At 37.8% G+C, this 26,838-nt stretch overlaps 1 protein-coding gene across 1 annotated transcript in view; it reads right to left on the bottom strand.

The window, feature by feature from the left end:
• ARFGEF1 (ADP-ribosylation factor guanine nucleotide-exchange factor 1 (brefeldin A-inhibited)) overlaps positions 1-26,838 on the bottom strand; it is a 209,742-nt gene that overhangs the window by 15,527 nt on the left and 167,377 nt on the right. Inside the window, exons 24-34 of the mRNA XM_006860037.1 lie at positions 26,228-26,268; positions 25,856-26,025; positions 25,329-25,480; positions 25,025-25,197; positions 23,600-23,760; positions 22,185-22,315; positions 15,095-15,224; positions 13,963-14,098; positions 13,744-13,882; positions 11,780-11,852; positions 6,364-6,496 (exon numbers count right to left, since the gene is read on the bottom strand). Coding sequence (XP_006860099.1) covers positions 6,364-6,496; positions 11,780-11,852; positions 13,744-13,882; positions 13,963-14,098; positions 15,095-15,224; positions 22,185-22,315; positions 23,600-23,760; positions 25,025-25,197; positions 25,329-25,480; positions 25,856-26,025; positions 26,228-26,268 — 1,439 coding nt within the window. The remainder of the gene's footprint in view (positions 1-6,363; positions 6,497-11,779; positions 11,853-13,743; positions 13,883-13,962; positions 14,099-15,094; positions 15,225-22,184; positions 22,316-23,599; positions 23,761-25,024; positions 25,198-25,328; positions 25,481-25,855; positions 26,026-26,227; positions 26,269-26,838) is intronic.

Below are 26,838 nucleotides of genomic sequence, written 5' to 3'. Positions count from 1 at the left end.
AAACATCTTTCTGATATTCTCTGCTTTCAGCCAAGATCCATGAGACATCAGCAATGATATCCCTCATTCCACGGCCTCTTCTGAATCCGTCTTGAACCTCTGGAAGTTCTCTGTCAATGTATGATTGTAGCCGTTTCTGTATAACCTTTAGCAAAACTTTACTCACATGGGATATCAAAGAGATTGTCTGATGATTTCCGCATTCCGTTGGATCATTAGAAAGATGCAAATCAAAACAACAATAAGATATTATCTCACACTAGCAATAACAGCAAAAATCAAAAAAGCAGAGGACAATAAATGCTGGTGAGAAGGTGGAGAGACTGGGACACTCCTGCATTGCTGGTGGGAATGCAAAATGTTTCAAACTCTCTGGAAAACCATATGGTGCTTCCTCAGAAGGTTGGAAACAGAAATACCTTATGATCCAGCAATTCCTCTACTTGGTATTTACCTGCAGGAAATACTAGCCATAACTTGAATATACATATGCACACCAATGTTCATAGAAGCACTATTTACAATAGCAAAAAGATGACAGCCTATATGACCATCAATGGAAGAATGGATAAACCAACTGTGGTACATACACACAATGGAATATTATGCTACCTTGAAGAATAACAAGGAAGCTGCATGCCACCGCATAACATAGATGAGGATTGAGGACGTTATTTTGAGTGAAATTAGTTAGTCACAGAAGGAGAAATACTGCATAGGACTACTATTGTTAAAGACTAAGGAAAAGAACCCACATTACAGGGGGGTGATTATTGCTGGTTATCGGGATGTGGGGGGTGGGGTGAGGGGAGGGAAGGAAAGGAAAGGTGGAACACAGAGTAGGGAAAAGATACAGGATAGTTTGGGTGCTGGGGAGGGGGCAATATATAAGAAAGGTACGGGGAATAGAAGAACAAGGTGGATGGGAGAACAATTAGGCAGGTTTACATGGGCTAAGTGGGACAGAGGTAAATAATGATGTATGCACAACCTTGGAACAACAGGGTTCTGGGATACAGGGATTGAGACATGGTTGGAATAGGCAAAAGGGGGGAAACAATGTTAAGATGCTTGGCTGTCTTTTGAATCTTAGTTTCCCTTGCATACCATTATAAAATAGACACTTGAGGTGGAGAGAAAGGAATAGCCAGAAATATCACTACAGAAAGCTTGTAAATCCGTCTTTGCCTATAACTGACTGGAATACCTAAAATGAGGCTACAATGTTCCCAGTGAAGGAGGCTTCCTGTGGAGCCTCTGCAATACATAAGCCCATAGGTGGAATCCTGAATCCCATCCAGAATTTTCTGAGGTGACAAATTTCCAATTGAAAGGACATGCAGACCAGCCAGGAGCAGCTAGAAGAACAGAAGATATTTCTTGAAAGAAAGACTGACAGGAAAACTACAAAACAGTAATGGCAGTCGGACTGACTATTACAAGAACAAGCAAGTTGCTTACCCAGGAGTCATCAAGGAAAAGTGGTTGGGTCCCCTTAGGGCAAACCCCCTTCCAAGACTAAGACTCAATGGGAATACACAAGCAGACAAGCACTCTGACTGGTGACCATGTTGGTCACCAAAAAAGGGAAGTGAGGTAAAAACAGCAATGAAGCTGTTAGCTAAGCCCTACATTGTTCAACTGACTCCTGTGAACCTGGGTGGAGACCTGGTTGGCCAGACACAGCCACAGAGGACCAGAGTAGAGACTGAAGCTTCCAGCTGATAAGAAGAGAGATCATATGCACAAGAACACCCACACTTGAAGATAATACCCACTTGACCTACCTTCAATGACTGGATGACCAGAGCTCAACTAGAAGAAGAAAAAAGAGGGAAAAAGAGTAATCTGATACAATTTGATGAATTTGACCTACACCTACGGATGCAGTAGCTCAAAAGAGGGATCAAATCTTTAAAGCGAAGATTATTCCCACCCCTCCATACACAGAGTAGACAGGGATGGGCAACTTGGACATTGGCTACTCAAAATGGGGGGGCTACAAAGGCAAGAAATGACTGGCTTTCAAGAGGGAGCCTAGATCCAGAGAGCATGGAGGAAGGAAGAATCTCCACTGTTTAGTATCTAATCTTTCTGAGCGGGGCTGATAAAAGAAGATGGGTATAGCACTCATGTGGAACAACAATGAATAATTGCTATTAGGACTGACTGTGAGGGTTGGAAATGTAAAGGTGGACGTTTTGTAGCAAAAGAAGGGGAGTGGTTGACTTTGCAGTCCAGGAGCAGAGGTCCCTGGGACTATCAAGGGAGAAGAGCAGAGTGCAGGACCCTACCCAGAGAAACAGTGAAGCCAGAGATGGAGGCAGAGACAATGATGTGGAGAAATGGAGTGGCTGGGGACTGTAGACCCAGAGAGGGAGAGGGGCTGTGTACTGACAACCAGGGGGCAAGATTCTGGGGTATACCACCCTTTGGTTGGTTGATGATGCATGGAGGGATTGTAACCATAGCAATGAAACGATATATGATAGGATGAATGTAAAACTAATGTTCTCCCATGTACTTGTTGTTGTTATGTGTCGTGGAGTCGGTTCTGACTCATAGCGACCCTGTACAGAGTTTCCGAGGCTGTAAATCTTTACAAGAGCAGAAAGCCTCATCTTTCTCCTGCGGAATAGCTGGTAGTTTCGAACTGCTGACCTTGAGGTTCGCAGCCCGATTCGTAACCACTACGCTACCAGAGCTCCTGTCTCCCATGTATTTTATCACTTAAGTCACAATAAACCGTTAAAAAAAAAAAAAAAAGCCATTGGGTGCTAACTGCAAGGTTGACAGTTCAAGCCAACCAGTCACTCTTCAGGACAAAGATGAGGTTGTCTGCTTCCATGAATATTTACAGTCTTGGAAACCCTGTTGAGCAGTTTTCCTTTGTCCTGCAGTGTTACTATGGATAGAACTGGACTTAATGACAGTGGCTTTATGGGCTTTTTGTGAGCATTAAATATACGTCTGGTGATGTCGGAACTCCAAAGGTAGCTTCTAGGTGTCCAATAAACCAAAAGGTTTTATCAGGTCTCTGGAATACACTGTAAGCCAGAACTGTCAGCCATACTCAGACCATCCATCTATGTGGCTGTGAGAAAGTCAGCTATCTCTCCTCGATGATCAGCAGAGCCCATCTTCACTCTCAATGGTGCTGACATGAAAGGTGAGGCAGTCCAAGGCTCCTTGCTTGTAGAATGGTGACCCCTCAAGGCCCGGTTTTCTGAGATTAGTAAAGGACCCTTTTTGTCAGTCTATGGGGCCCTCTGAGGATTAGCAGTTTCTTGTAGCACAATCTTTTAAGACTCTCTTAGAATCAGGATCCCTGAAGAGACAGCTCATTAGGATATGCAGCTCAGCATAAATGAAGAATTAGCTCTTTTCTAAAGCACTCTAGTTGTGGAGAGCCAACTTGTACTGGCTGGGCCAGAGGTATCCTAAGAGTGTAGTTGGAGGGGATCCCTACCCCAGGTGAGGGGGGAGGAGATGAGGACATGGAAAATAGGCTAGTGTGGGGGGACTGTGACCAAGGTACAGTACAGAAGAACCAGAAATCAAGAATGGGACAGACATCTTTGGTCAGGACCATAGATCTAGCTACTTCTAACTGTAATGGTGGCTTTTAGAAAGGGATAAACAACCTGTATGTTTAGATTCATTTGGGGAAAGCCAACTCAGAATTTACCCACTTTTGGACTGCACAGGGAACCATATAACTCTCCATTATTGAACCACGTATAACGTTTAACACAAGGCTTAAGTGCCTCGGCAAAATATGCAGCCAGAGTAATTCATATGCTTGGAATCAAATGAAATGATGCCTCTAGTTAACAGCTCTGCTAAGGTAAGTCCATGTTGATTACACTGGCTGTGAGGAGATCGTAGATGCCAACTGAGCCAGAGCCCCATGTCTGCTATAAGGTAGATAGTCCTGAGTCCTCACCTCAAGGTATATGGGAACAGCATCCCTTGGCTCCAGGAAAAGAGATATTCCCAAATCAGCCAAGTGAAAATTTTCTACGTGTGCTTACCAAGTTCTCTCTTCACAATAGTAAGGTTATTTAAGTCCAGAAAAACCACTCACTATTATGCCCTTATGGCATTTTTCAGTTAGACAAGCTCAATGGTATTCTACATGAGTCATTCTGTTCTCAGGAGAACAGGCACAAAAATGAAAATGAGCCACTTACCACCACATCAAACTTCTTTTTAAGAAGTTAGTATGACACAGTGACTAAAGTTAGAAGCTTCCTTGAATAAGGATACCGATGTCTGTCTTCTTTCTAGAAAAACTATAAGTATCTAAGACTAATAAGAAACTCCGTTTCCTTCTTTGAAAAGGTATTATTATACCTTGCATGCAAGAGGCTCAAAATGTAGTAGCAGATAACTATGTTAAAGGCTAATTAAAACAAGGTTTCAAATAAAATGCTTAAACAGACTCCTACCTCATACCATATACAAAATTTAACTCAAAATGGGCCAAAGGCCTAAATGCAAGAATAAAAACTACACAACTCTTAGATCATCTGATAAGGTTTTAAGTCTCTGGAATATATCAAGAACTCTTAAAGCTAAAAAAAAAAAAGACAAAAAAAGGCAAACCAATTAAAAATGAGCAAAGTATATAATTAAACAATTCTCCAGAAAAAATAGACAAATTGCCAAGAAGCATAAGAAACGATGCTCAACATCATCATTAAGACAATGTACATCAAAATCACAGTGATAACTCACTAGGATGATGAGAATGTATTTTAATAAAAAGCAAACAAAAAATAGGGGTGGGGAGAAGAGGGGAATAGCAAATGTCGGTGTGGATGTGGAGACAGTGAAATTCCCCCATCCCTTGTTGGAAGGAATGTAAAATGGTACAGCCACTGTAGAAAACAGCTTGGTGGCTGTTCAAGAAATGAAACATAAACATATCATTGTTGTTGTTATGTGCCGTGGAGTCGGAACCGACTCATAGCGACCCTGTACAGGGTTTCCGAGGGTGTAAATCTTTACGGGAGTAGAAAGCCTCCTCTTTCTCCCGCGGAGCAGCTGGTAGTTTCGAACTGCTGACCTTGCGGTTCACAGCCCGAGTCGTAACCACTACGCTACCAGAGCTCCTTATCATATGATCTATTAAATTCCATTCCTAGGCAAATACCCCCAAATATAATTCAAAACAGGCACTCAAAGACTTACACATGAATACCGATAATATCACTATTTACAATAGTTAAAATGAGAGAACAACTAAATGTCTGTTATGAATGGATAATATAAATGAACAAATAAATGTAATACATACATACAATGGAACATAACCTAGGCATAATGAGAAATGAAGTTCTGATATATGCCACAACATGGACGAACCTTGAAAACATGCCAAGTGAAAGGAGGCAAACACAAAAAGTCTCTCATGATTCTACTTATATAAAATAGCTAGACTAGGATACCCACAAAGACAAAAGACAGACTGGTGGTTGCTAGGCACTTGGTGGGGCAGGGGGGAGGGAAGGGGAGGGAAGGAATTGGGAGTGGCTGCTTAAAGGGTTTGAAAATGTTTTAAAACCAGACATAGGTGGATGTTGCACAATATTGTGGATGTACTAAATATTATACTCACTTTAAAATGGCTTATTTTAGTTATGGGAATTTCACCTAAATGAAGAGAAAAGTACTTAAAACTGTCTTGTTCTCCTTTAGGAAGGAAGCAATCTTTACTAGGTGTCATAATTCTCCTTCAGCAAACGAATTTGAACCAGGTTAGTTAAAAAACAGAGTTCCCCCTTTTGTGATGAGAACCAGGAGGGTGAAGGCAGGGGAAAGGTGGCCCATGGGTCCCTATGCAGACTTTGGGGAAGGAGGCAGGGGGCGGTAGTGGGGAGTGGAGAGGAGATGAGCATGGCAGGAAATGAGCTCAGTGGACTGAGCGGGAGACAATGTAGAAAGAAGCCTTTCAGGGAGCTTCTGCTTGGAAAGCTGTGGCCTCACCTGTCCCTCTGCAGACGGGAGAGGAAGGACGGAAGCCTCCATCTTCGCTGAGGGAAGATGTGGCATATGTTTCCCACAAACGTTAGCATGAAAGAAAGCTGCTATTCCAGGTGTTGGCAGAGCAGCACCTGCTCTCTTAGCTGAGGAATACAGCCTCTGCGCTCTCAGAGGATGTCCCAGGCGAGGCAAATATAGTAAGAAAGGGACTAACAATCATTACATGTTTTCTAAGAATAGAAGTCAAACTAGCTATTCCATCCCTTTTCTACATGAATAAATCATAGGATAGGAGAAATACTAGCACTTGCAGAAGATAAAATTCCATTTTCTTAATTAAAACAAAATACATTTTTATTTACAGAATTAACTCACTTGTTGTAGGTTTAATTTTGCTGCCCTCTTCATTCACAGTAGAGAGAGAAGTCAATGGTATCTGCTGCCTATTATCTGTAGACCTTGGCTGAACAGAATCATGGATATCTACAGATTTCTCTGATACTGTATCCTATTAAGACAAAATAAATCATTTTAAGTTTAAAGATGAAAATATTTTATATTATTGTTGGATTTTTAAAAAACTATTATGTCCCTATAAAAATGACATTTTACACACTGCAATTATACACGCAATGAAAAAAACTATTTTTAAATTTCCTATACATGAATACTTCAACTTATATGAGCAACTGATGGTCTATTCCTCAGAGGGCACCTGTGTTCTGTTGTACATACGGTGACCATGAACTGGAGCCCACTTGAGGGCAACTAACAACAACAGCAAAATGCACAAGTAAGAGCTACTAGTCTTGAAAAGAAAAGCTTCCTTTTGACTCTCATTGGGTGCAGACCTAAAGTATCACTCAAGAGCAACAGATGAAAATGCTGTGTGACAAAACTAGTCGCAAGAATCCATGAGTAACATGAAAATCAAACACAACAGACATTTGGCAGAGAGGAGGGATATTTCTCAAGTTTAGTGCAGGTTGAGCCCAGGAAACCTTTGTAGCAGTGCATTTTGGGAAAAATTTCTGCCACCCAAGGAACCGGGGACAGAGAAGTCATCACAAGGGTCTGGAGGCTGAGGTCACAAGTGTAGTGTGTGTGAGAAAGAGTATGGTAACACAAAGAGAAGCTGGACTGTGGAGTCCAGCAGAGCTACACTAGCATCTGGTCTAGAGCTTGCTAGTAGTGTGATTTTGGAAAAGTAATTAATTTGTGCTGTGATTTTCTGATCATGTAAATGGAGATAGTTTCCTTGTGGACTATTAAGGACTAAAGACAATGAATGCAATACAACAGCACTGAGTCAGATAGGAAACGGCAGTTGATACTACTACTTGCTGTTGTTAGATACCAGCTCTGACTCATAGTGACCCTACATACAACAGAAGGAAACTACGCAGAGTCCTGTGCCATTCTCAAAATAGTTGTTACATCTGAGTCCTTGTTTTTGCCACTGTGTCAATCCATCTTACTGGGGGTCTTTATTTTGCTTTAACAGGACAACATAACCAGAGAAAAGACACAGACACTAGAGGAACACAGATTTCTGACATAGCAGTCCCATCCTGAGGTGACTCCGGTTGCAAGACAGGGACCTCTGTTCCTAAGAAACAGTGTTGATCAAAAATTATATTTTAAACCTTATTTTTAAATTGAAATGTTTGTTGTTGTTGTTAAGTGCCGTCGAGTCGGTTCCGACCCATAGTGACCCTGTACAAGGTTTCCGAGGCTGTAAATCTTTACGGGAGCAGAAAGCCTCATCTTTCTCCCGCGGAGCGGCTGGTAGTTTCGAACTGCTGACCTTGAGGTTCGGAGCCCGATTCATAACCACTATGCTACCAGAGCTCCTTATGTTTATGAGCTTTTATTTCCTGCTCTGCATAAAATGCAGGCAACATGTACCAAATGTGATTTACAAAACTATTGGAAAGATTAAAAAAAAAAAACCAACGAAAAAACAACTTTTTTTAATGAGTAAAATGCTATGTAAATCTAAAGTCATATTATTGTTGCTATTTTTCTTGCTCATCTTTTCACTTTTCCTAATTGTGCAATACTTTTAGTAAAAATTATAATGGCCTACCAGGGTACTTGGGTAATTTATTTGACCATGCTGAAATAAAATATAATTATTAATAAAAATTGAAATGCAGGAATACCTATAGCAACACTAATAGAATTTTAAATCCTTTAAGAGATTGCTTGTTCAAAAATTAGTATAAAACAAATGTATTTTTAAACATTTAACAATTTTAAGGTAGCAATTGATCGTTTGTTAAGTTTAAAATTATACTGCCAGGTGGCATCATTGATGGCGTCAAGTGTGGCAGCGGTAGTGAGGTTGGCCCAGGATCGGACATTGTTTCGTTCTGCTGTGCATGGGGTTGCTATGAGTCGGTTCCGACTTGATGGCACCTTACAACAACAACAACAACTGGAGATAAATGAAAACATTGATTTAAAAAACATTTGTCACCATTCCCTGTGAACATTCTAATGATTTCTCAGATGCTTCTTCACAGAAAACTACTTATTTACAAAAACCAAGTCACACTATTGGGGATTTCCCTCTTTAAACTGTTGTTGCTGTTATGTGTTGTTAAGGTTGGTTTCGACTTATAGAGACCCTGTGTAGGGTTTCTTGAGAAGCAATAGGTGAGTCTGAACTGCCGACCATATGGTTACTAATCCAGTGCTTATCCTATAGTGCCACACCAGAATTCCTCCTCCTTTGTATTACAGGTATTTTAAAATACTAGAGCCATTTTTCTAAATATCCATTTTTTGGAATCCTTACATTTTGTAGAACAGCTCTGCACCAGAAATAGTTTGTTATCACATACCCTTTAAAGGACTCTATAGAAAAGAAGAACAAGCCCCTCTGAAGAGAGAGAAATCTCTATGCACTGATGTACAAACATCTCAACAGTCGACGTTTAAGTCTCCAAGCAGAATGTCACTTCACATAACTACTATTCAATATATATGTAAACGCACAAAAAACAGGTGAATGGACATATATCATAATATTAAAAGCTGGAGTTGGGGTTGAGGAGTAGTATAAGAAGGAATTTGTACTTTTTAATCCTATATATTTCTGTACTGTTTGTTCAAAAGCCATTTATTTTGTACAGTTATAAAGTATTTCTTGATTCATAATTTTTAAAAAGTCCTTGAGTGCAGAGCAAGAAATAATTGAGCTGAGAAAAGCAATGAAGCACAAGCAGTGAAGCAAATACCACAATATACTGGCAAAAGCCAAAATGTAAGGTGAGAGAGAGAGCATAACGTAAGGAGAAATGGTAGCTGCCTGACAAGTGGTGGCAGCAGCAGCAGCCTATAGACATTAAGAGACACAAGGAGAGGCAGTGGGGTTATAGCCACCACAAGGGGCCACCAGGGCATGATCCTAGATGGGTATCACTGTGCCCATATAGAACCAGCAGCAGAGTCTCTGAGTACTACCTGTGTGTGTCACTATGGGTCCACTCTTCTGCATGCAATATCTGGAATTCTCATCACAAACCCTACTTATTTATGATGAGAAGGAGGTTGCTGAAGGTCAGGGAACCATAAGTGGCAGAGCCAGGCTATGATTTTGGATCTGATGTCAAAGCCGACTATTATACTACACAGAGGCAAGGCAGTGAGTGGGTCAAATTTAAAAACTAAAAATGAGTAGCCACTTATTCTGAATTTTCAACAGTAAATAGTACAAAGTAATGAAATCTGCAATGAATCGGACAGCTCCAGCAGACAATGGTCACAGAGCAGTGAAATTCTACCTCAAAACACCACATGTACCAGTTCTTTCAAGATAAATTCAAAATGGTATTCTTCTATGAAATCTGAGTTTTAAATAATGACAGTTACTTAAGAACTTTAAAAGTTATGGGGGCAAAATTAGGTCAGTGGACATAAGTTTGGTTTCTCTAGCCTCTTGGGTTTAAAATTCCAGTATTTAAACCCTCCTGGGTTTAAAATTCATGTAATTAAAATGTGAATAAGGTCTCTAGGTATTCATGCTAATATCTTCATTTTGTTCAATTCATTCTGGTTATGAAGAATGTCTTTTTGCTTCATTTTTGAAGAAAATACTAAGTTATTAAGAGATAAAGTATATCATATGTGCATATTATTTTGAAAGAACTGAAAAAAAAAACCATGTCTGTTTAAGTATATAGAATGATGAAAGTAAATGAATGGGGCAAAATGATAACATTTGAGGAAATGGATAGAGTATATCAGAATTTTTATAGCAGGCACTAAAAATTCTTCTAAGGTAAAATTCTTTATTGTTGTTGCTAGGTGCTGTGGAGTCAGTTCTGATTTGTATCAACCTTATTTATGCACAACAGAACAAAACACTGCCCGGTCCTGTGCCATCCTCACAATTGTTTTTCTTTCTTAGAGCAACGCTGCTACCACTGTGTCAATCCATTTTGTGGAGGTTGTATTCTTTTTCATTGACCTTCTACTTTATCGAGCATAAAGTAAAATTATACAAGTTAAAATAATTCAATAATATCCTCAGCTTGGCATAAAAATCTCTACTTAATGTGGCTTCTGCCTGTTGCAACCCTTTAAATTACTGTCCTCTATGCCTCAGACTATTTATATTAAAAGATGATGTAAATCACTCCTCCAGAGCACTTAAAGAATTATTTTTTTTCTTTTGCTTCATAGAAGGTTACTACTACAGACTTTTGCATGAATACTAGACAGCAAACTTATACTATCTTTCAAAACAGTTACTTCATGTATAAGAATCTGGGCAATGCTGTGGGAGTTAGAGTGGGAACATACCCATGACTGTATGTGTGTGTGACAGAGGGTATTTGTACATGAGTATTTACCTTCGCTGCAAATGCATCCAAAAGTGGTACGACCACACAAGGGGCAAAATTATGAAAACTTCTTAGCCATAACCAAACACCTTGAGGGAATGAGTTGCTGGGCTTGGTGGCTCAGGACCATAGTCTCAGAGGACACCAAGGTTAACTGGCACAGCATAGTACACAAAGACAATACTCTGCATCTTAATTTGTTGAGTAGTGACAGCTCATTGAGCTGCCATCTAAGGTGAACTTAGATGTGTATCACTGTGTGATGAAGTGGTCCAGAGGAAGAAGTGTGATGTAAAAGAAATGTGGAAACAATTACTTTGATGGGTCATAATGAACATCAGTTCATGATTCTGAGACTTGAAAAAATACAGATACCTTGCTACCACCACTACCAACTGCTCTGAAAGAATCACATTAGAAAGGTTCCTGGACAGAGTGGAGAAAAATATGAAACAGAAATCAAAATCATAAAAAAACACACGGTTTCCTGGATGGACAGAGACTAGGAGAAACCCAGAGATTATGGCCCTTAGTCACCTTTCAGATCTGGAACTGAACTCAGCCCTGTGGCTAGTTTTCAGCCCAACAACAGACATATAAAGGGAACAATAACACTTGTGAGGTGCACATTATTTAGAATAATCAACCATATGAAGTCAAAAGGCAGCATTTACCATTCACCCAAGGATAAAGTTCAGAAGGGTTAGGAAATGCAGGGAAAAAGTAGGATAAGTGGTGTTTTATTGTGGGGGTTGGGTTACATTCAGTAAGATGAAACAAAATGTTTTGTTTCCACTATTGAATGGAAAACTGATCTACTCTGTAAATCTTCACCCAATTTACAATAAAAAGCTAAAAACAAGAAGAATTTAGCCAGTGGCATAATTGCTTATAACAAATAATTAAATATTTTAAAATATGGTTCATTCAAAACTTACCAATTGTTTTTCACTCACAGGAGATGGAGATGGGGGAGCAGTTTCTCCAGAGGTGGGACGCCAGGTCAAGAGCCTTTAAAATTCAAAAATCACATCAATCACTGGGGGGTGTTGGGGGTGGTGGTGGTGAGCTATATGCCAGTGCCAACATGATGAATGGGAAATCTGGCAATCAGTTGTATTGTGTAAGAGAAAAATCTAAAAACAAAAGAAACCCACCTCTTTGAAAAGTTTCAAACTTTAAAACCAATTCTTATAAGTAGTTGTTTTTACGTGTCATCGAGTCAGTTCAGACTCACAGCAACCCTGTATAGGGTTTTCAAGGAGCAGCTGGTGGGCTTGAACCACTGACCTTGTGGTTTGCAGTCCAGGGCTTATCCTACAGATCCAGACCCGGAGTCCTTTTAAATAACCGTGTCTTCAAATATGCTCCAATGTGAGATTTAAAAATCTGAGATGTTTTAAAAACTCATATGACTCTTCAGATTCCATTTTAAAATAAAATATTTTTAAAAAAATGAACAAAAATTTGGGGGAGCCCAGAAGAGGAAGGTAACTTGCCAATGCTAGGTTGGGCACTTAGGGCATAAAGATGATTAAAGGTCCAATTTTTGCCTCTAGGGAAGCAGGAGCTTAGGGTGGGGTGGACAGAAGGTAAATAGATCACTTCAGTTCAATGTGAAAAATGCTCTGGTACACATATTTTGTATTAGAGGATCTTTAAATTCTTGTATCTTATTCTAAGTGCTTAATTCAATAAATTAAAAAAGAGTTGATTCTTATAGACACACAAATGCAGCCCAATCGGTTTTTATAAAGACTTTCTAGGGAAAAGAGTTAAGTAGGAATTACGAACTTTGACATAAGGGTTATAGATAAGCAGACAAACAGGTACTGTTGAATCATTTTTTAGTATCTTATATTGGATTATTTACAAGGGAATTAAAAGAGTACAGACATATTTAATTCCTGTCAAGAGAAAGTTTATGAAGCTTAAAAATCTGGAATAATTGGTAGTTTTCATAAGCACTCACTCCTCACTCATCAATATGGTTCCAAAGACCAGTCCATCCTACAAAAATTGGTGTTATACAAAAATAGAGGATGATCCCATTAGATCATAAAATGGAAGATGGATAAATCATTGCACAACTGCCAAATTTCTTCTCTACCAAGCCACTGTGAATCACAGCTAAGCCAAGCTGACACATAACCTTAACTCTCACAGTCGGCATTAACTCTCACCTAGCACACCTCAGCCTGTGTTACTGCCGGATAGTTGTTAATGTGCAGAATTGTTGGACAGATTTCTTACTATTGTTGTAAATGTGAAACGTCAGATAAGGAGATAGTTAAGAAAGGAACAGGTATACGATTTTGTGCCAGAGCGTACACATGTGGCTGCTTTCTAAGATGTTTTAAAGGACAATCTAATGTGAATTTAGAAATTGCAGTTCTTAGGTCAAGCAATGTGCAGGCCACAGAAACTACAGGGTTGAACCAGGAAGTCAGATCAAGTCTGTCAGAGTCAGTCAGACTGACTGTAGTCAGACTGACTGTGTGTCTGTTCCCCCAGTGATAAAAACTACCTCACTGAAAGTCAATTCCAAACTCATTTCTTAGGGAAAGGGGCATTAATTATGAAATCTATTATTTACAAATAGATTTTAACTTGATTACTAAGTCTACAGTAATTTAAACATAAAAATTGATCTAGATAAGCAAAATACTATAAAACTCAGTTGACTCATTTCACAATGACCTGAACTGGAATGATTAGAAAATGAGATTTTAGTTTACAAAGAATGAATTCATGTCTATGTTATGGTATACAGGTATGCCTGATTTGTAAAAAATCTGAATATATGTTTCTGTTATGAGAACTCACTAGTTGTTAGCAAACTTATATATAAATATAAAATAAACATATATAAATATAAAATAAACATGTGAAAAAATCTTACGCATGTGGAATTGTGGTTTTGAAGATATCCAATGTACAGTTACAAGTTTTATCCCAGATTTCAAGGGTAAATTTTTCACCATTCAGAATAACAACATTCTCTAAGCAGTTTGTACCAGATCGTGCTAACTGTTCGTTGTCTGGAAAAGAAAAGAGTGATTCATTTATTTACTAGCACAGTCATGTATAACATGCTCTATTATGTATGACACAGACCTACCTTGTTGCACACACCAATACAGTTGTGCAAAAATATCATCCAGAAGTACATCGCTGAGTACTTCTAAATACTGGGTGAATACATCACAGATCGCATAAAGTGCATGGTTACAAGTAGTTGTCATCCATTCAGCTTTCTGGGGGGGAAAAGAGGTTATATTAAAAGCATACCAATAATCAATAACTACAATTTTTTTAAAAATTAAGCTTTTCTTATTCAAAATGTAAGCCTCTGAACAGTGTTGCTCTTAACAGAGCTCTTAATCTCCTCTAGAACCATTATCCTCATAACTCAGTACCTGTTTTCTCTTTCTCCCATTCTTTCCAGCAACCCATAACCACACCTCTATAGAAAATGAAATAACTATTTTCTGTATTATTTGCCTTGATTATAAAAACAGTATCAGTGTGTCATTTTGATATTTACATTATAACTTCAAACAACATGCATGGGACCAACAGTTGGCCTTACTCTAGAATGAGAGAAATAAAATGGAGAAGATAAGAATTTATTCTTGTGAGATTAGCCAAGTTTAAAATAAAACTGACTTTCCTGAATTATACTTACATGAAAGCAACATCAAGATTAAAAGGGTTATACAAAATAAGGATAATTTATTTACTTTTCTCAAATACATAAAGGATAGCTATAGAAATTTACATTTAATACAGTTATAAGGGACAAAGTGGGAGAATTGGAAGCTCTCGATCCACAGTTCAGAAAAGCACTTTCTGACTCGTCTGCAGTAAATACACGGAAATATTTAAAAAAAAAAAAAAAAATTTTTTTTTAAATTTTTCCTTTATATTCTTTACTGAAATAAAATCTCACTATGTAATACTAAGAAAGTTAGCGTCTTTTTTTTCTAGTACTGGTGATGAAAACAAAGAAAACTAGAAGTTTAATTTAAAAACTGAAAACAAAAAGTAAATTATTAACTTACTTTTATCCCAGAATTGTGCTCTTGTTTATAAAAATATACTGCTATATCTTTATGCCTTAAAGAAAAATTTCCTAAGAATTCTTCTCTGCTTAACGTGAATAACTTGAAATATTAAATTAATTATGGAAAATATAAAAAAAACATTTAACTTGCGAATGAATGCTAAATGAAAATTTTGTTTTTGTTTACCTCTGTCTGCTGTTCTGGCAACTTCATGTTATCAAAAATTCTGAAAACAATTCGAAATAAATCCTGCCACCAGTGTTTTTCGTAAGTGTGGCCATATGTTTTCATTATTTCAAACATTACTGTTAAGCCCCTAAAAAGACAAAACATAATACAAAAAAGTGTATCATATCAGATCCTTATCTCCTAAAACTGATTTTAATAGTTTCCAAAGCTACTAAAAATAGTTAAGTTTAAAACCAGTTTCAGATTGACACATAATACTGAATGTTATGATAGTAGTTATGGTTATGTACCGTGGAGTCAGTTCCGACTGATAGCGACCCTGTACAGGGTTTCTGAGGCTGTAAATCTTTACGGGAGCAGAACACCTAATTTTTCTCCCAAGGAGCAGCTGGTAGTTTCGGAACTCCTGACCTAGTGGTTTACAGCCCAATTTGTAACCACTACTCTACCAAAGCTCCTTGAATGTTATGATACTAACTTGTAAGTCAACCAATAACCCACAGCACCACACCAGGACTCCAATTGATTTCTCTAAAACACAGCACTCAGGAAAACACTCCAAAGGCCCTGGCTTTAAAGAAAAATTTTTTTCTTTATATATTTTTCTCATACCACTGACCCAACATTTAAAATCTGGAAATGAATTATAGAATAAGAAAAGTCATCATTTGGGTGAATTTTTTTTTTTTTTTTTTTTTAACATTATGGCCAAGGAAGTAGGCATATTCACAACACTTCATTCCTAAGCTCTACAGCACTAAAGCAGTTTACGCCACCCACTGCCACTGGGGTCCTGGAGAACAGAGGAGCTTGCTTCTCTACCCAGTCACTTGTGCTAGGAGCTCTCTTCTGACCACCCAACTGTGCCTGGTGCCTATAATCTGGAGGCATCTGCTTCTCTGCCCAGCCTCTTGCACTGGGAGCCCACAGACTGGCAGCAGCACCAGTTCTTAATCCTAGCTACTCAAGCTGGGCCCACAGATTGAAGGCATCGATTTCTCCATCTGACCAAGGGACTGCCAGTGCTTGGGGTAGCAGTTCTTCAGTACCTCCTACTCCCTCCTATCACCTGCTCTGAGGACTCAAGGACAGCTAGCACACTGTCCACCATGTTGTGTTCTGGTGGGCAAGCACTGGCTATGACTACTTCTCTGCAGCCCTGCCCACCCAAGAACATCAGTGACTGATGACCCAGGTACCCTTGACCCACCCAGCTGGCAGTACATACAAACAACACTCAACTCATGACCAGCAAAAACACTCCCTTGCACCCACTGTCATGTGACTAGCAGGACAAACACATATCACCAGCAACATCACCTACATCATCAGCCATCCTGAATGACCAGTGAACAGAGACCTGCACTCACACCCAGCTGCTGACCCACCCACTCAAAAACAAGTGGTGGGTGCTCTGGTGTGGCCAGAGTACCACACGTGCCCTGCATATTCAAACATATCAAAACATAACAAAGAATTAGGATCCAGCTAACAATCATGCAATAGAAAAAAAAAAACAAAACAAAACAATAATGCCTTCTTCATGCCTTAGACAACAGACAAAATGAAATTACATAAAAAAAGAAGAGAAGATGAATTCAGCAAGTAATCAAAATAAAGAACCATAAAACCTTCTGGGAAAAAATAGTAATGTAACTACCTGATAACAAATTAGTCAAAAGACTAATATATAGGTTGGAAGTAGAAATACCGTTATGACCCAGCAATCCCTCTGTTTGGTAGATATCTACAAGAACTAAGAGTCAGGACATGAGTAGATATAAGCAGACTGATGTTCATCTCAACACTCTTCACAATAGCAAAAGATGAAGACAGTCTAATGCACATCAACTGAAGAATGGATAAACAAACTTTGGTACATACACACATGGTATACTATGCAACACTGAAGATAATGACAAATCTGAGAAACACCTCATAACATGAATGAAACTGGAGGACATTATGCTGAATGAAATTAGTCAATCACAAAAAGACATATATTATATGAAACCACTATTGTAAGAACTCAAGAAAAGGTTTCATACTAAAAAAAAATTCTTTGATGGTTACCAGGGGTGGGAGGGAAGGGCAAGTAATTCATTAGCTAGACAGTAGACACATGTAAACTCAGGTGATTGGAGGGACATTATACAAGAAGTAATTAAAGAAAAAAGAAAAGACTAAAATATAGGATTACCCAAGGCATCGAGGAAAGCACAAACAAAGGCAATAGAAATTTTCAGGAAAACAATACAATAACAAAATGACAAAATAAATGGACAATTAGAAACCATACAAAACCAGCACCTAGAAATCTCAAAGATTAACAATAAAATGTCAGAAATAGACAACTCAATAAAATGACACAGAAGAAGCATCCAATCAATGGAAGATAGAAGCAGTGAAATAAAAGGCGAAATCCCTTTACAGAAGTATATTTGAGGAAAATAATAATAATAAAGACAAATGAAGACAGCCTAAGAATTTCATGGGATGCTACGGAGAAAAAAACTTACACATAATCAGAATTCCAAACAAGAAGTGGCAATACACATACAAATTTGTCAAAGATTTGTTGGAATATAATGCAAGATGAGAAGCTATCCATCATAGAAGCTTAATGAACCCCAAACATGACAGACCCCAAAAGAAAGTCATCAAGGCATATCATAATCAAACCTGTCAAAACAAAATCCAACAGAATTTAATACCATATAAAAAAGTTAATATATCTCATGACAAAGTGGAATTCACATTAGGTACACAAAAATGGTTCAACATTTAGAAAATCAACCCACCACATAAATAAGAGAATCACATGATCATCTTATTCAATGCAAAAAAGGCATTTGATGAAGCTCAACATCTATTTGGTAAAAACTCTCAGCAGAATAAGAGTACAAAAGGGAAATTTCTCAACACACTAAAGGGCATTTATACAAAACCAACTGACAACATTATTCTCAATGGGGAAAGACCGAAAGCATTCCCCCTAAGAACAGGTACCAGAAAGAGTGCCCTTTATCACTACTCTTATTCAACATTGTAGTCAAAGTCCTAGCTAGAGTTAACAACGAATTAAAAGGAAACGGAAATAAAGAGCATTAAATTTGGCAAGCAAGAAGTAAAACTATCCTTATTAGTAGGTGACACAATAGTATACACAGAAAAGCCCAGAAATGTCTATGTATGTATTTGTATGTGCTGCAATTGCAATTCTACATGTAATACAATACACACAGGGTAAAGGAATGAAAACCTCTTAGCCATAACCAAGACTCAAGGAAACAATTTGAGAATAAATAACCACAAGGAGCTCTGGTAGCGTAGTGGTTACCAATCGGTCTGCTAACCTCAAGGTCAGCAATTCGAAACTACCAGTTGTTCTGTGGGAGAAAAGATGAGGCTTCTGCTCCCGTAAAGATTTACAGCCTCGGAAACCCTGTACAGGGTTGCTAAGAGTCGGAACCGACTCCATGGCATATAACCACCAACAACAACAACCACGTAAACCACAGCGTTCACTAGCCTGAGAGCAGAAGAATGAGACGGTGCCTGGCTATCACCACTTACCGAACTGACTGGAATCACAATAGAAGGTAGGAGGAAAATGTAGAACAAAATTCAAAATCATAAAAAGACCAGTTTAGTAGAGTCCTGGAGTGATGCTATGGATTAATGAGCTGGACCACAAGTTCAGTTTGAACCAAAAGGTCGGCGGCTCAAATCCTCCACAGCTGCTCCTTGGAAACCTTATACAGGGTTGCTATGGGTTGGAACCGACTTGAAGGCACTTAACAAGAACAACAACAACATAAATTGGTGGCCCTTAGACACCCTTCACACCTGGAACTGAACCCACACCCAGGAATCAAATGTCAGGCAAACATTAGACAGTGAATTGTAACACTCATTTGGAATGTACTCTTCAACCATTACATGAGGCTAAAAGGGAAGCTCAGAAGGCAGGAAGGGGCAGGAAAGAGGACAAATGGAAACAGAGATCCCAGGGAGAAATGTGAAGAGTTACACTGAGGAGACAACAATTAAAGTCATGATGCAAAATGTGTGTAAACTGTTTAACGTAGTATGATTTGCTCTGCAAACTTGCCACCAACCAACAATAAAATATTCAACTAAAAAACACTGAACCTTGTTCATATGATATGGTACCACCAAATGAAAGGACTGTTAATGGACTTTTAAATGAGGGCAGTGTTCTGTCTGCTATGTTTGTTGTTGCAAATAGGGCACCAGAGCAGAGTTCATCATCAAATATTGCTGTAGAAACACTTTCACTATCTTTTGAGTAAGTGTTAAAACTCAAACTTGAAACTGCTTTTCTGACTCATTATTATCTTTATACTGACATTAGAAAGGTTGATCTTTTCCCTAAATGTTACTTTCTTCTAGAAAATTACAGAAATCAGTTTACAAGTGTCTTATATTCTCCAATGTAATGTAAGCCAAAACATCTCTTTCTTGGGAGACTCCAGAAGAACTAGTCTAGTTCACTATTATGCACAGACTTAGTATGTAACAGGAACACAGTAAATATTTGTTAAAAGTATGCATAAAATAATATAATGGTAGTTTGGTCCTATGAAAAGTTCACACCAGTTTGTTTCATCCATAAGATCCTTACATTAAATATGCACAATAGTACAGAAACTGCTCTAGGTCCCCTCACAACACTTTTGCAAGAAAACTCTCTCATATTCATGACTAGATGCCCGAACCAATTTCTTTCTTACAACAGGGACAAGGCTTTCTCTTCCTACATCTGCTGAGCTCAAATCCCACTCCTATACTCTCCATGTAAGTGAATACTATCTCCCATGACTACAGGAGATGTGGGGGATACTGTTTCCCATGTCCCAAAGCAAAGAGGGGGCTGCAGAGGTATCCAGGGACATCTACCTGCTACAGAAGTGTTTTATCCCCAAGCAATACTTAAGGATCTAATGTGTGGGGAAAACAACAAAAGACTTTTTGGGATCCTAAAATAAATGAAAAAGAAAGACATACAAGAATTGATGCATTTGAGTTATGGTGTTGGAGGAGAATACTAAAGGTATTATGGACTTCCAAAAGAACAAACAAATTTGTGTTGGAAGAAGTACTACCAGAGTGCTCCTTAGAAGCTAAGATGGCCAGACTTTCTCTCATACTTTGGACACATTATCAAGAGGGACCCGTCCTTGGAAAAAGACATCATGCTTGGTGAAGTGAAGGGTCGGAGAAAAAGAGGGAGACACCTCCCCCAAGGAAATGGATTTACACAGTGGCAGATACTATGGACTAGAGCGTAGCAGCAACTGTGAGGATGGTGCAGGATCCGGTGGTGTTTCTGTTGTACATACGGTTGCTGGGTGAGAACTGACTGGAAGGCACTTAACAACAGGATTAATTCTTAGTTTCCTAGGTTAAAGAGTTTTGGAAAAATCAAATAAAAATACATTATGAAAGTACTCTGTAATTTATGGTGTTATACACATGATGTTAACTGTTTTCCAATCAGTTCTGACTCATAGCGATCCTGTATAGGGTTTCCAAAGAACAACTGGTGGGTTTGAACAGCCAACCTTGCAGTGTAAACTGGCCTTGTGATTCAATGCTATAATTTAAAATGCAATCTAAGTAACAGCTCATTCAAATCCTGGAGTGAGGAAGGGAAATCAAATTCAGGAAAACAATACAAAAACAAAATGACAAAATAGACAATTAGAAACCATACAAAACCAGAACCTAGAAATCCAATATGAGTCAGAACCAACTTGAGGGCACTTAAAACAATAATAACATCTTTGATGGGGGTGGATATGGTTCTGTAATAAGGACAGATACACTCTTTGATTAAATTATAATAATTTGATTTGTTCAAGTCTGTATAACTTCTATAGTTTTAAAAAATTCAATACAGTCGTATCTTCAAACGGCTAATGCTTCTTTCCAGAATCAAGGCAGGATTTTTAAAAGGGATTTTCTTGAATATTGGTTTACAGCACTTTCTCCTGCCAACAAAATAAATAAAACTAATGTAAATTTGAACTTGAATGGGCTCAAATGCTTGCTGACAGATATCAGAATACATGAATTGGCCAATTCAATTTAGCAATCCAATATAAAGGGTGAGAAGAATTATACTGTGGGGTTGATATGAACTGCGATGTGAAGAGTTTATGTGTTGAGCATTTGTATGATTATATACTAACCATAATGTTGTTGTTAAGTACCGTGGAGTCGGTTCCGACTCATAGTGATCCTGCACAGGGTTTCCGAGGCTAGAATTCTTTACGGGAGCAGAAAGCCTCATCTTTCTCCCACGGAACAGCTGGTAGTTTCGAACTGCTGACCCTGAGGTTCGCAGACCGATTGGTAACCGCTACACTGCTATTAGTTCCTTTATAAATTGAGTATATGTTCATACAGATCTCATTACTGAAAATGAATTTTTGAAACAGTCCAATTCTTTTGAATTGCTGTTGTTAAGTGTCGAGTCGGTTCCGACTCATAACAACACTGTACAGTGTTTTTGAGGAGCAGCAGCTGGTGAGTTCTGAATTGCTGACTTTGCAATTCAAAATGACCTTGTGGTCCAGTGCTTATCCTACAGTGCCACACCAGGACTTTTTTGAAGAAACCTGTATTATTCAAGATTATGGGATGATAATTATTATAGTAGTCCAGGCTTCAAAGAGAAACTGTATTTTACTTAAACTCCACCAAGGTTGGACAATTTAAAATTCTTCTGAAAATAAAATTAACCTGCACTAACTTTAATTCCTGGCTAGAAACAGACATGAATTGAATAGACAAAATACGTAGAGTCATAAATTAACTTAGAAGCTAAAACGCAAAGTAGGCTACAATGAAATTTTAAGGAAAAATAATGCATTTCTGTTTTTATTGCTGCTCTATTTAACATGCTAAAATATGCGTATCTAGTACATTGCTAACATACATGTGATAACATATATGATTACGGTTTTTTAACTATACAACTTGTGTTCACATAAGAAAAGTCAACGCGATTAAGTCAAAAGAAATCCCTCAAAATTTAATTACAAATACTGACTGTTACCTGGTTCTTACATCTAATTTGCATCTATTGATGATACAGGATAACTCAAAGAGAATTGGGAACCATCCTCTCACCCACACCCTGTCTTCAGGCGCCACATTCATATCATCGCTTGTGTACTCCTTGAAAGCCTTCAAGAAGAAAGGTAGGATTATTAAAGGCAAAACACCTCAATGTCTGTCCATGATTTTCTCCAAAAATGCTTAAAATTTATTAAAGTGGACAATTTTATAAATAACTTTTGAAAAAAGCACTGGACTACAAAAGTTGGGTTTTTGGTCTCAAATTGTGGCACCAGCTTTCTGCATTATTAAAAACCAACTCAAAGCTGTCTGTTCTGAATCATAGAAACCCTAAGTGTTATAGTAGAACTACTCCATAGGATTTTCTTGCCTGTAATCTTTATTGAAACAGATGGCCAAGTCTTTACTCCTTGGAGCAGTTGGGTGAGCTTGAACCGCCATCTTTTAGTAGTCAAGTGCAAACCGTATGTGCCACCCATAGACCTTTCTGCATTATTAGCCAAGTTATATCAGGCTTTCATTGTTATCATTTCAAATGATGATGACATCACGAAGCCACATTAACCATAATGGAGTTGTGAAGATCACATGAGTTGATGTTTGTTAAAAGTACTAAACACCCCATTGTAGTTGTTAAGTGCTATCAAGTAGTTTCCGACTCATGGAAACCCTGTATAGGGTTTCCGAGGAGTAGCTGGTGAATTCGAACCACTGACCTCACAATTCAGTGCATTATCCCACAGCGCTACACCAGGACTCCTCATAGATCCACATTAATATGTAGTAAAAATCTTAGGTGTATCACTGCTTCTCACAATAGTTACAAATTCTGATTTGATACAGATTGCTGAGTCAACCTTTACCTACAGTGTTGAAGCTCACACTTAGCCAAAGTCTGTCAGCCAGCTTTGGTGCTGCAACTTGTTAGCAGACCAGCAGCAGTGTGCTACCTCCCTTTGGCCAGCCAACTTTGCAACTATGGGCAAGTTTTCAACTGCTCAATGCCTCCGTTTCCTCATCTGAGGAACTGTATGGGCTTGTAACATTATCTATTCAGAAAATCATTGAATAAGTTAATACATTTGGAACACTCAGATATTTCTGATGTGGTGCTGTAAAATAAGCACCGGACTGCTAACTGCAAGGTTGGCTGTTCAAACCCACTGGCGGCTCACTGGAAACTCTACACAGGTCATTATGAGTCAAAATGGACTCAACGGCACTTAATATAGTAATAATTATTATTAACAACCGCTGTAACTCAGAACCAAGTTCAGATTATTTTTAGGTTTACTGAAAAATGCTTCATATTTGAATTTCCAAACAAACTAGACTTCAGACAACAAACAAAATAACTCAGCAACGAGTTTTGTTTACCAAATTGTACCATACCTGAGGTCTATCAGATACATATTTTGCACAATGACGAATAAGTCGAATTGCTTCCATACTTGTGTCTGGGAAAGCTGCATTACATGCAAATTCAGACAAACATTTCACTGCATCCTGAAATGAATCGATGGTTGCTGGAAAGTGTTTTTCAAACACCAGGGCTAAAAGAGAGACAAATATATGAGAATAAAGATACTTTAAAAAATTATTTTAAAGTTTATTAAAAACACATCTACCTCTAGGTGTACGCTTTATAAGTCTTACAGGTTATTAAAGACTTTGACATCCAATATATTAGGAGTTCAGGGCTGTCTCTAGTACCTGAGAAGTCAGGACAGGGAAATATGTCTGCTTTGTTTATACCCAGCACCTAATAAACTGACCGGGACAGATGAAACATTTGTTGAATACATGAAGTTACTTAAATCTCTGTCTCAGAATCTTGATATATAAAATCAGACTAATCATACCTATAGGATAGTTATAAGTACTACTTAAACTAATGCAAGTAAAGTGCTGAGCACTAGGCTTGTCTCAAGCAAGCACTCAGTAAATGATAGCTCTGATGATGTCACTTAGTTGGTTGTTTTTTTTTTTAAGTTTTTATTGTAAACTGAGTAATAGTTTACATGGGAGAACATTGGCTTTGCACCATCATTTCATTGCAATGATTACAATCTCCTCCAACCATCATCATTCAATAGTATTTGTTTCCAATCCATTTTGTCTCTGTGTGTATGTGTGTCTGGGGGGATGAACACAAAAGATGTCACTAATTCTTGGTAATGATGTTGACCTTCCATAAAGGCTAACTTACATCCTTAGTATTTTACTCCCCCTTAATGTCAAAGGTGGCTGTGTAATATAGTGAAAAATGAAGGCTCTGTTTTAAGTTCCTAGCTTTAAATCCCAGATCCATCATTCACCAGTACTGTGAACTTGTGCAAATTACTTAACCTCTCTGTGTCAGGGTTTCCTTATGTGTAAAAAAAAGAATAAAAAGGGTATTTATCTCATAAAGTTGTGAAGATTTAAAAAAACATACTTGAAAGTACTTGTTGTTGCTGTTACATAATAAATAAATTTAACTATAATAACAATATAGTTCTGGTGTGGCACTATGAGTTAAAGTACTAGACTGTAAAGTCACTTTGAAAAGCAAGGTCTGAGGTTCAAGCTCACCAGCTGCTCCTCAGAAACCCTATAAAGGGTAGCTAAGGGTCAGGACCGAATCAACAGCACTTAATAACAACAATAACAATAACAATGATATTACTATTATTTACTCTGGTAACCCAGGCAAAATTTGGTAAATTTAAAGCCCATAATAGGCTCATAATATTATATTTTAATTCATCTTTCTGAACACATTCAATTTTGTATATGTGTGTTTTATAACTTAAACAGAGCTAAAACAATACTTACTGACAATGTGCCCTGTTGTTTGGAATGCAAGTTCCACTATGCTTTCATCTTGATCAGATGCAGCTAGATGAAATACAGAAAAAATGTTCTTCCATCCTGAACGAATGTTAGCAGCTTGAGAATTAACCATCTGTGCTATGCACCGTACAACCATATCTCGAATCGTGGGAGACCTAAAATATTAATATAATCGCTTGAAAACACAGATAATATCCATTCATTTTTTCCCTTTTGTTTTTTATCCCTGTTGTAGGAAATAAGAAAGCACTTTTCTAACTTTAAGTAATTTCAATAAATATAATACCTGTTCCGTTTCATTATGTGTTCAAAAGGTCTTAAGAAATCCTTCTGGAATCTGAAATTAGCAAGCTCCCCCTTCTCTAAGAATTTCATTGACAATTGTCTCAAGGAGTCTACTGCAAAAATAGCTACATCTTCATTAGGGTTACAGCCAACCTGTAATGGCAAAAGATGTAGAAGATGCAAATCTCAATAGTGAAAGTACGTAATTCTTTATTTTTGTTTTAGAAAAACTGTAAATTAGAAAATATACCGGACAGATAAATGCTAAGGTTCTTATAAGGGTACAAGGTATATGCTAACAGTAGTTCTCAAGAACATAAGTAGATAATTTAAATTCTTAAATACATAGAGGAATCATTTCCAAAAATATGTATTAAGAGGATTCAAAGGGTTTTCTAAATATAATTTTAAAAAAGTATACAACTGCTCAGAAGAAAAACAAAAAAAAATTAAATAAAATATGATACAGACATTTTAAATAAAGGAAACTATCACAAATGTAAACACATACTGCAATTATTCAAGTACCTTATTAAAATGATCTCCAATAACTTCCCAAATTCGAGACCATTGCAATCTTATTCTTCCCATGTTGTAATATGATATTTCTACTATCTTTTGCAGACTAAACATTCTTGGGTGTGTAGTGGAAAGTAATTCATCCATAGACACAGCACAGAGCCAACGGACAAAGTCCACTATAACACAAAGAAGCTTACGTTAAGAATCTATAAATCCCACAACTGTCACACTCAAAATCATTTTGCTAAAATAAACTGCTTCTGCCTGTTTTTTTTTTTTTTAAAAAAAACATAAAAATCTACATTAGCTTAACTTTAAAGTTTTGTTTTTGTTTTTAAAGCACAAAGGTTAGTTTTTAAATGTAATAAACATACTTACCAATAGCATTTCCATCTAGTCTTGTAGAGCCTGTAAATATCCTACAAAAACAAAACACAAAACAACCACAAGTCAAAAATTTGTAAAGTGCCCTCAAGTTGGCTCTGTAGGTCATGCAACTAATGAAACATAAGAGCCAAGATTCAAACCACGGCAGTCTGACTACAGAGTTCACCCTCTTAACAATTCTGTTACTACTTCATATTTACCTGAACAAAACATCTATTAAGAAAATTAAACATCTTTTAGTTTTTTATTCTACTGTTGCCACAGTGTGCTATTGAGTTGATTCCAACTCATAGCAGTCCTACAAAGAGACTCTAAAACATTTGTGGAAAAATCCATTTTCTTTTAATTTCATTTCCCAGGAACTTTTAGAACCCTCTGGTAGCGTAGTGGTTACGAATCAGGCTGTGAGCCGCAAGGTCAGCTGTTCGAAACCACCAGCTGTTCCGCGGGAGAAAGATGAGGCTTTCTGCTCCTGTAAAGATTTCCAGCCTCGGAAACCCTGTACAGGGTCACTATGAGCCGGAACCGAATCCACGGCACATTACAACAACATAGTATATGATAGAGTAGATCTTACTCTACAGGGTTTCCTAGGCTGAAAC

The sequence above is a fragment of the Chrysochloris asiatica genome, unplaced genomic scaffold (genome assembly GCF_000296735.1).
Source record: "Chrysochloris asiatica unplaced genomic scaffold, ChrAsi1.0 scaffold00036, whole genome shotgun sequence".
Lineage (NCBI taxonomy): Eukaryota > Metazoa > Chordata > Mammalia > Afrosoricida > Chrysochloridae > Chrysochloris > Chrysochloris asiatica.
This window is presented reverse-complemented; position numbering and strand designations above follow the sequence as displayed.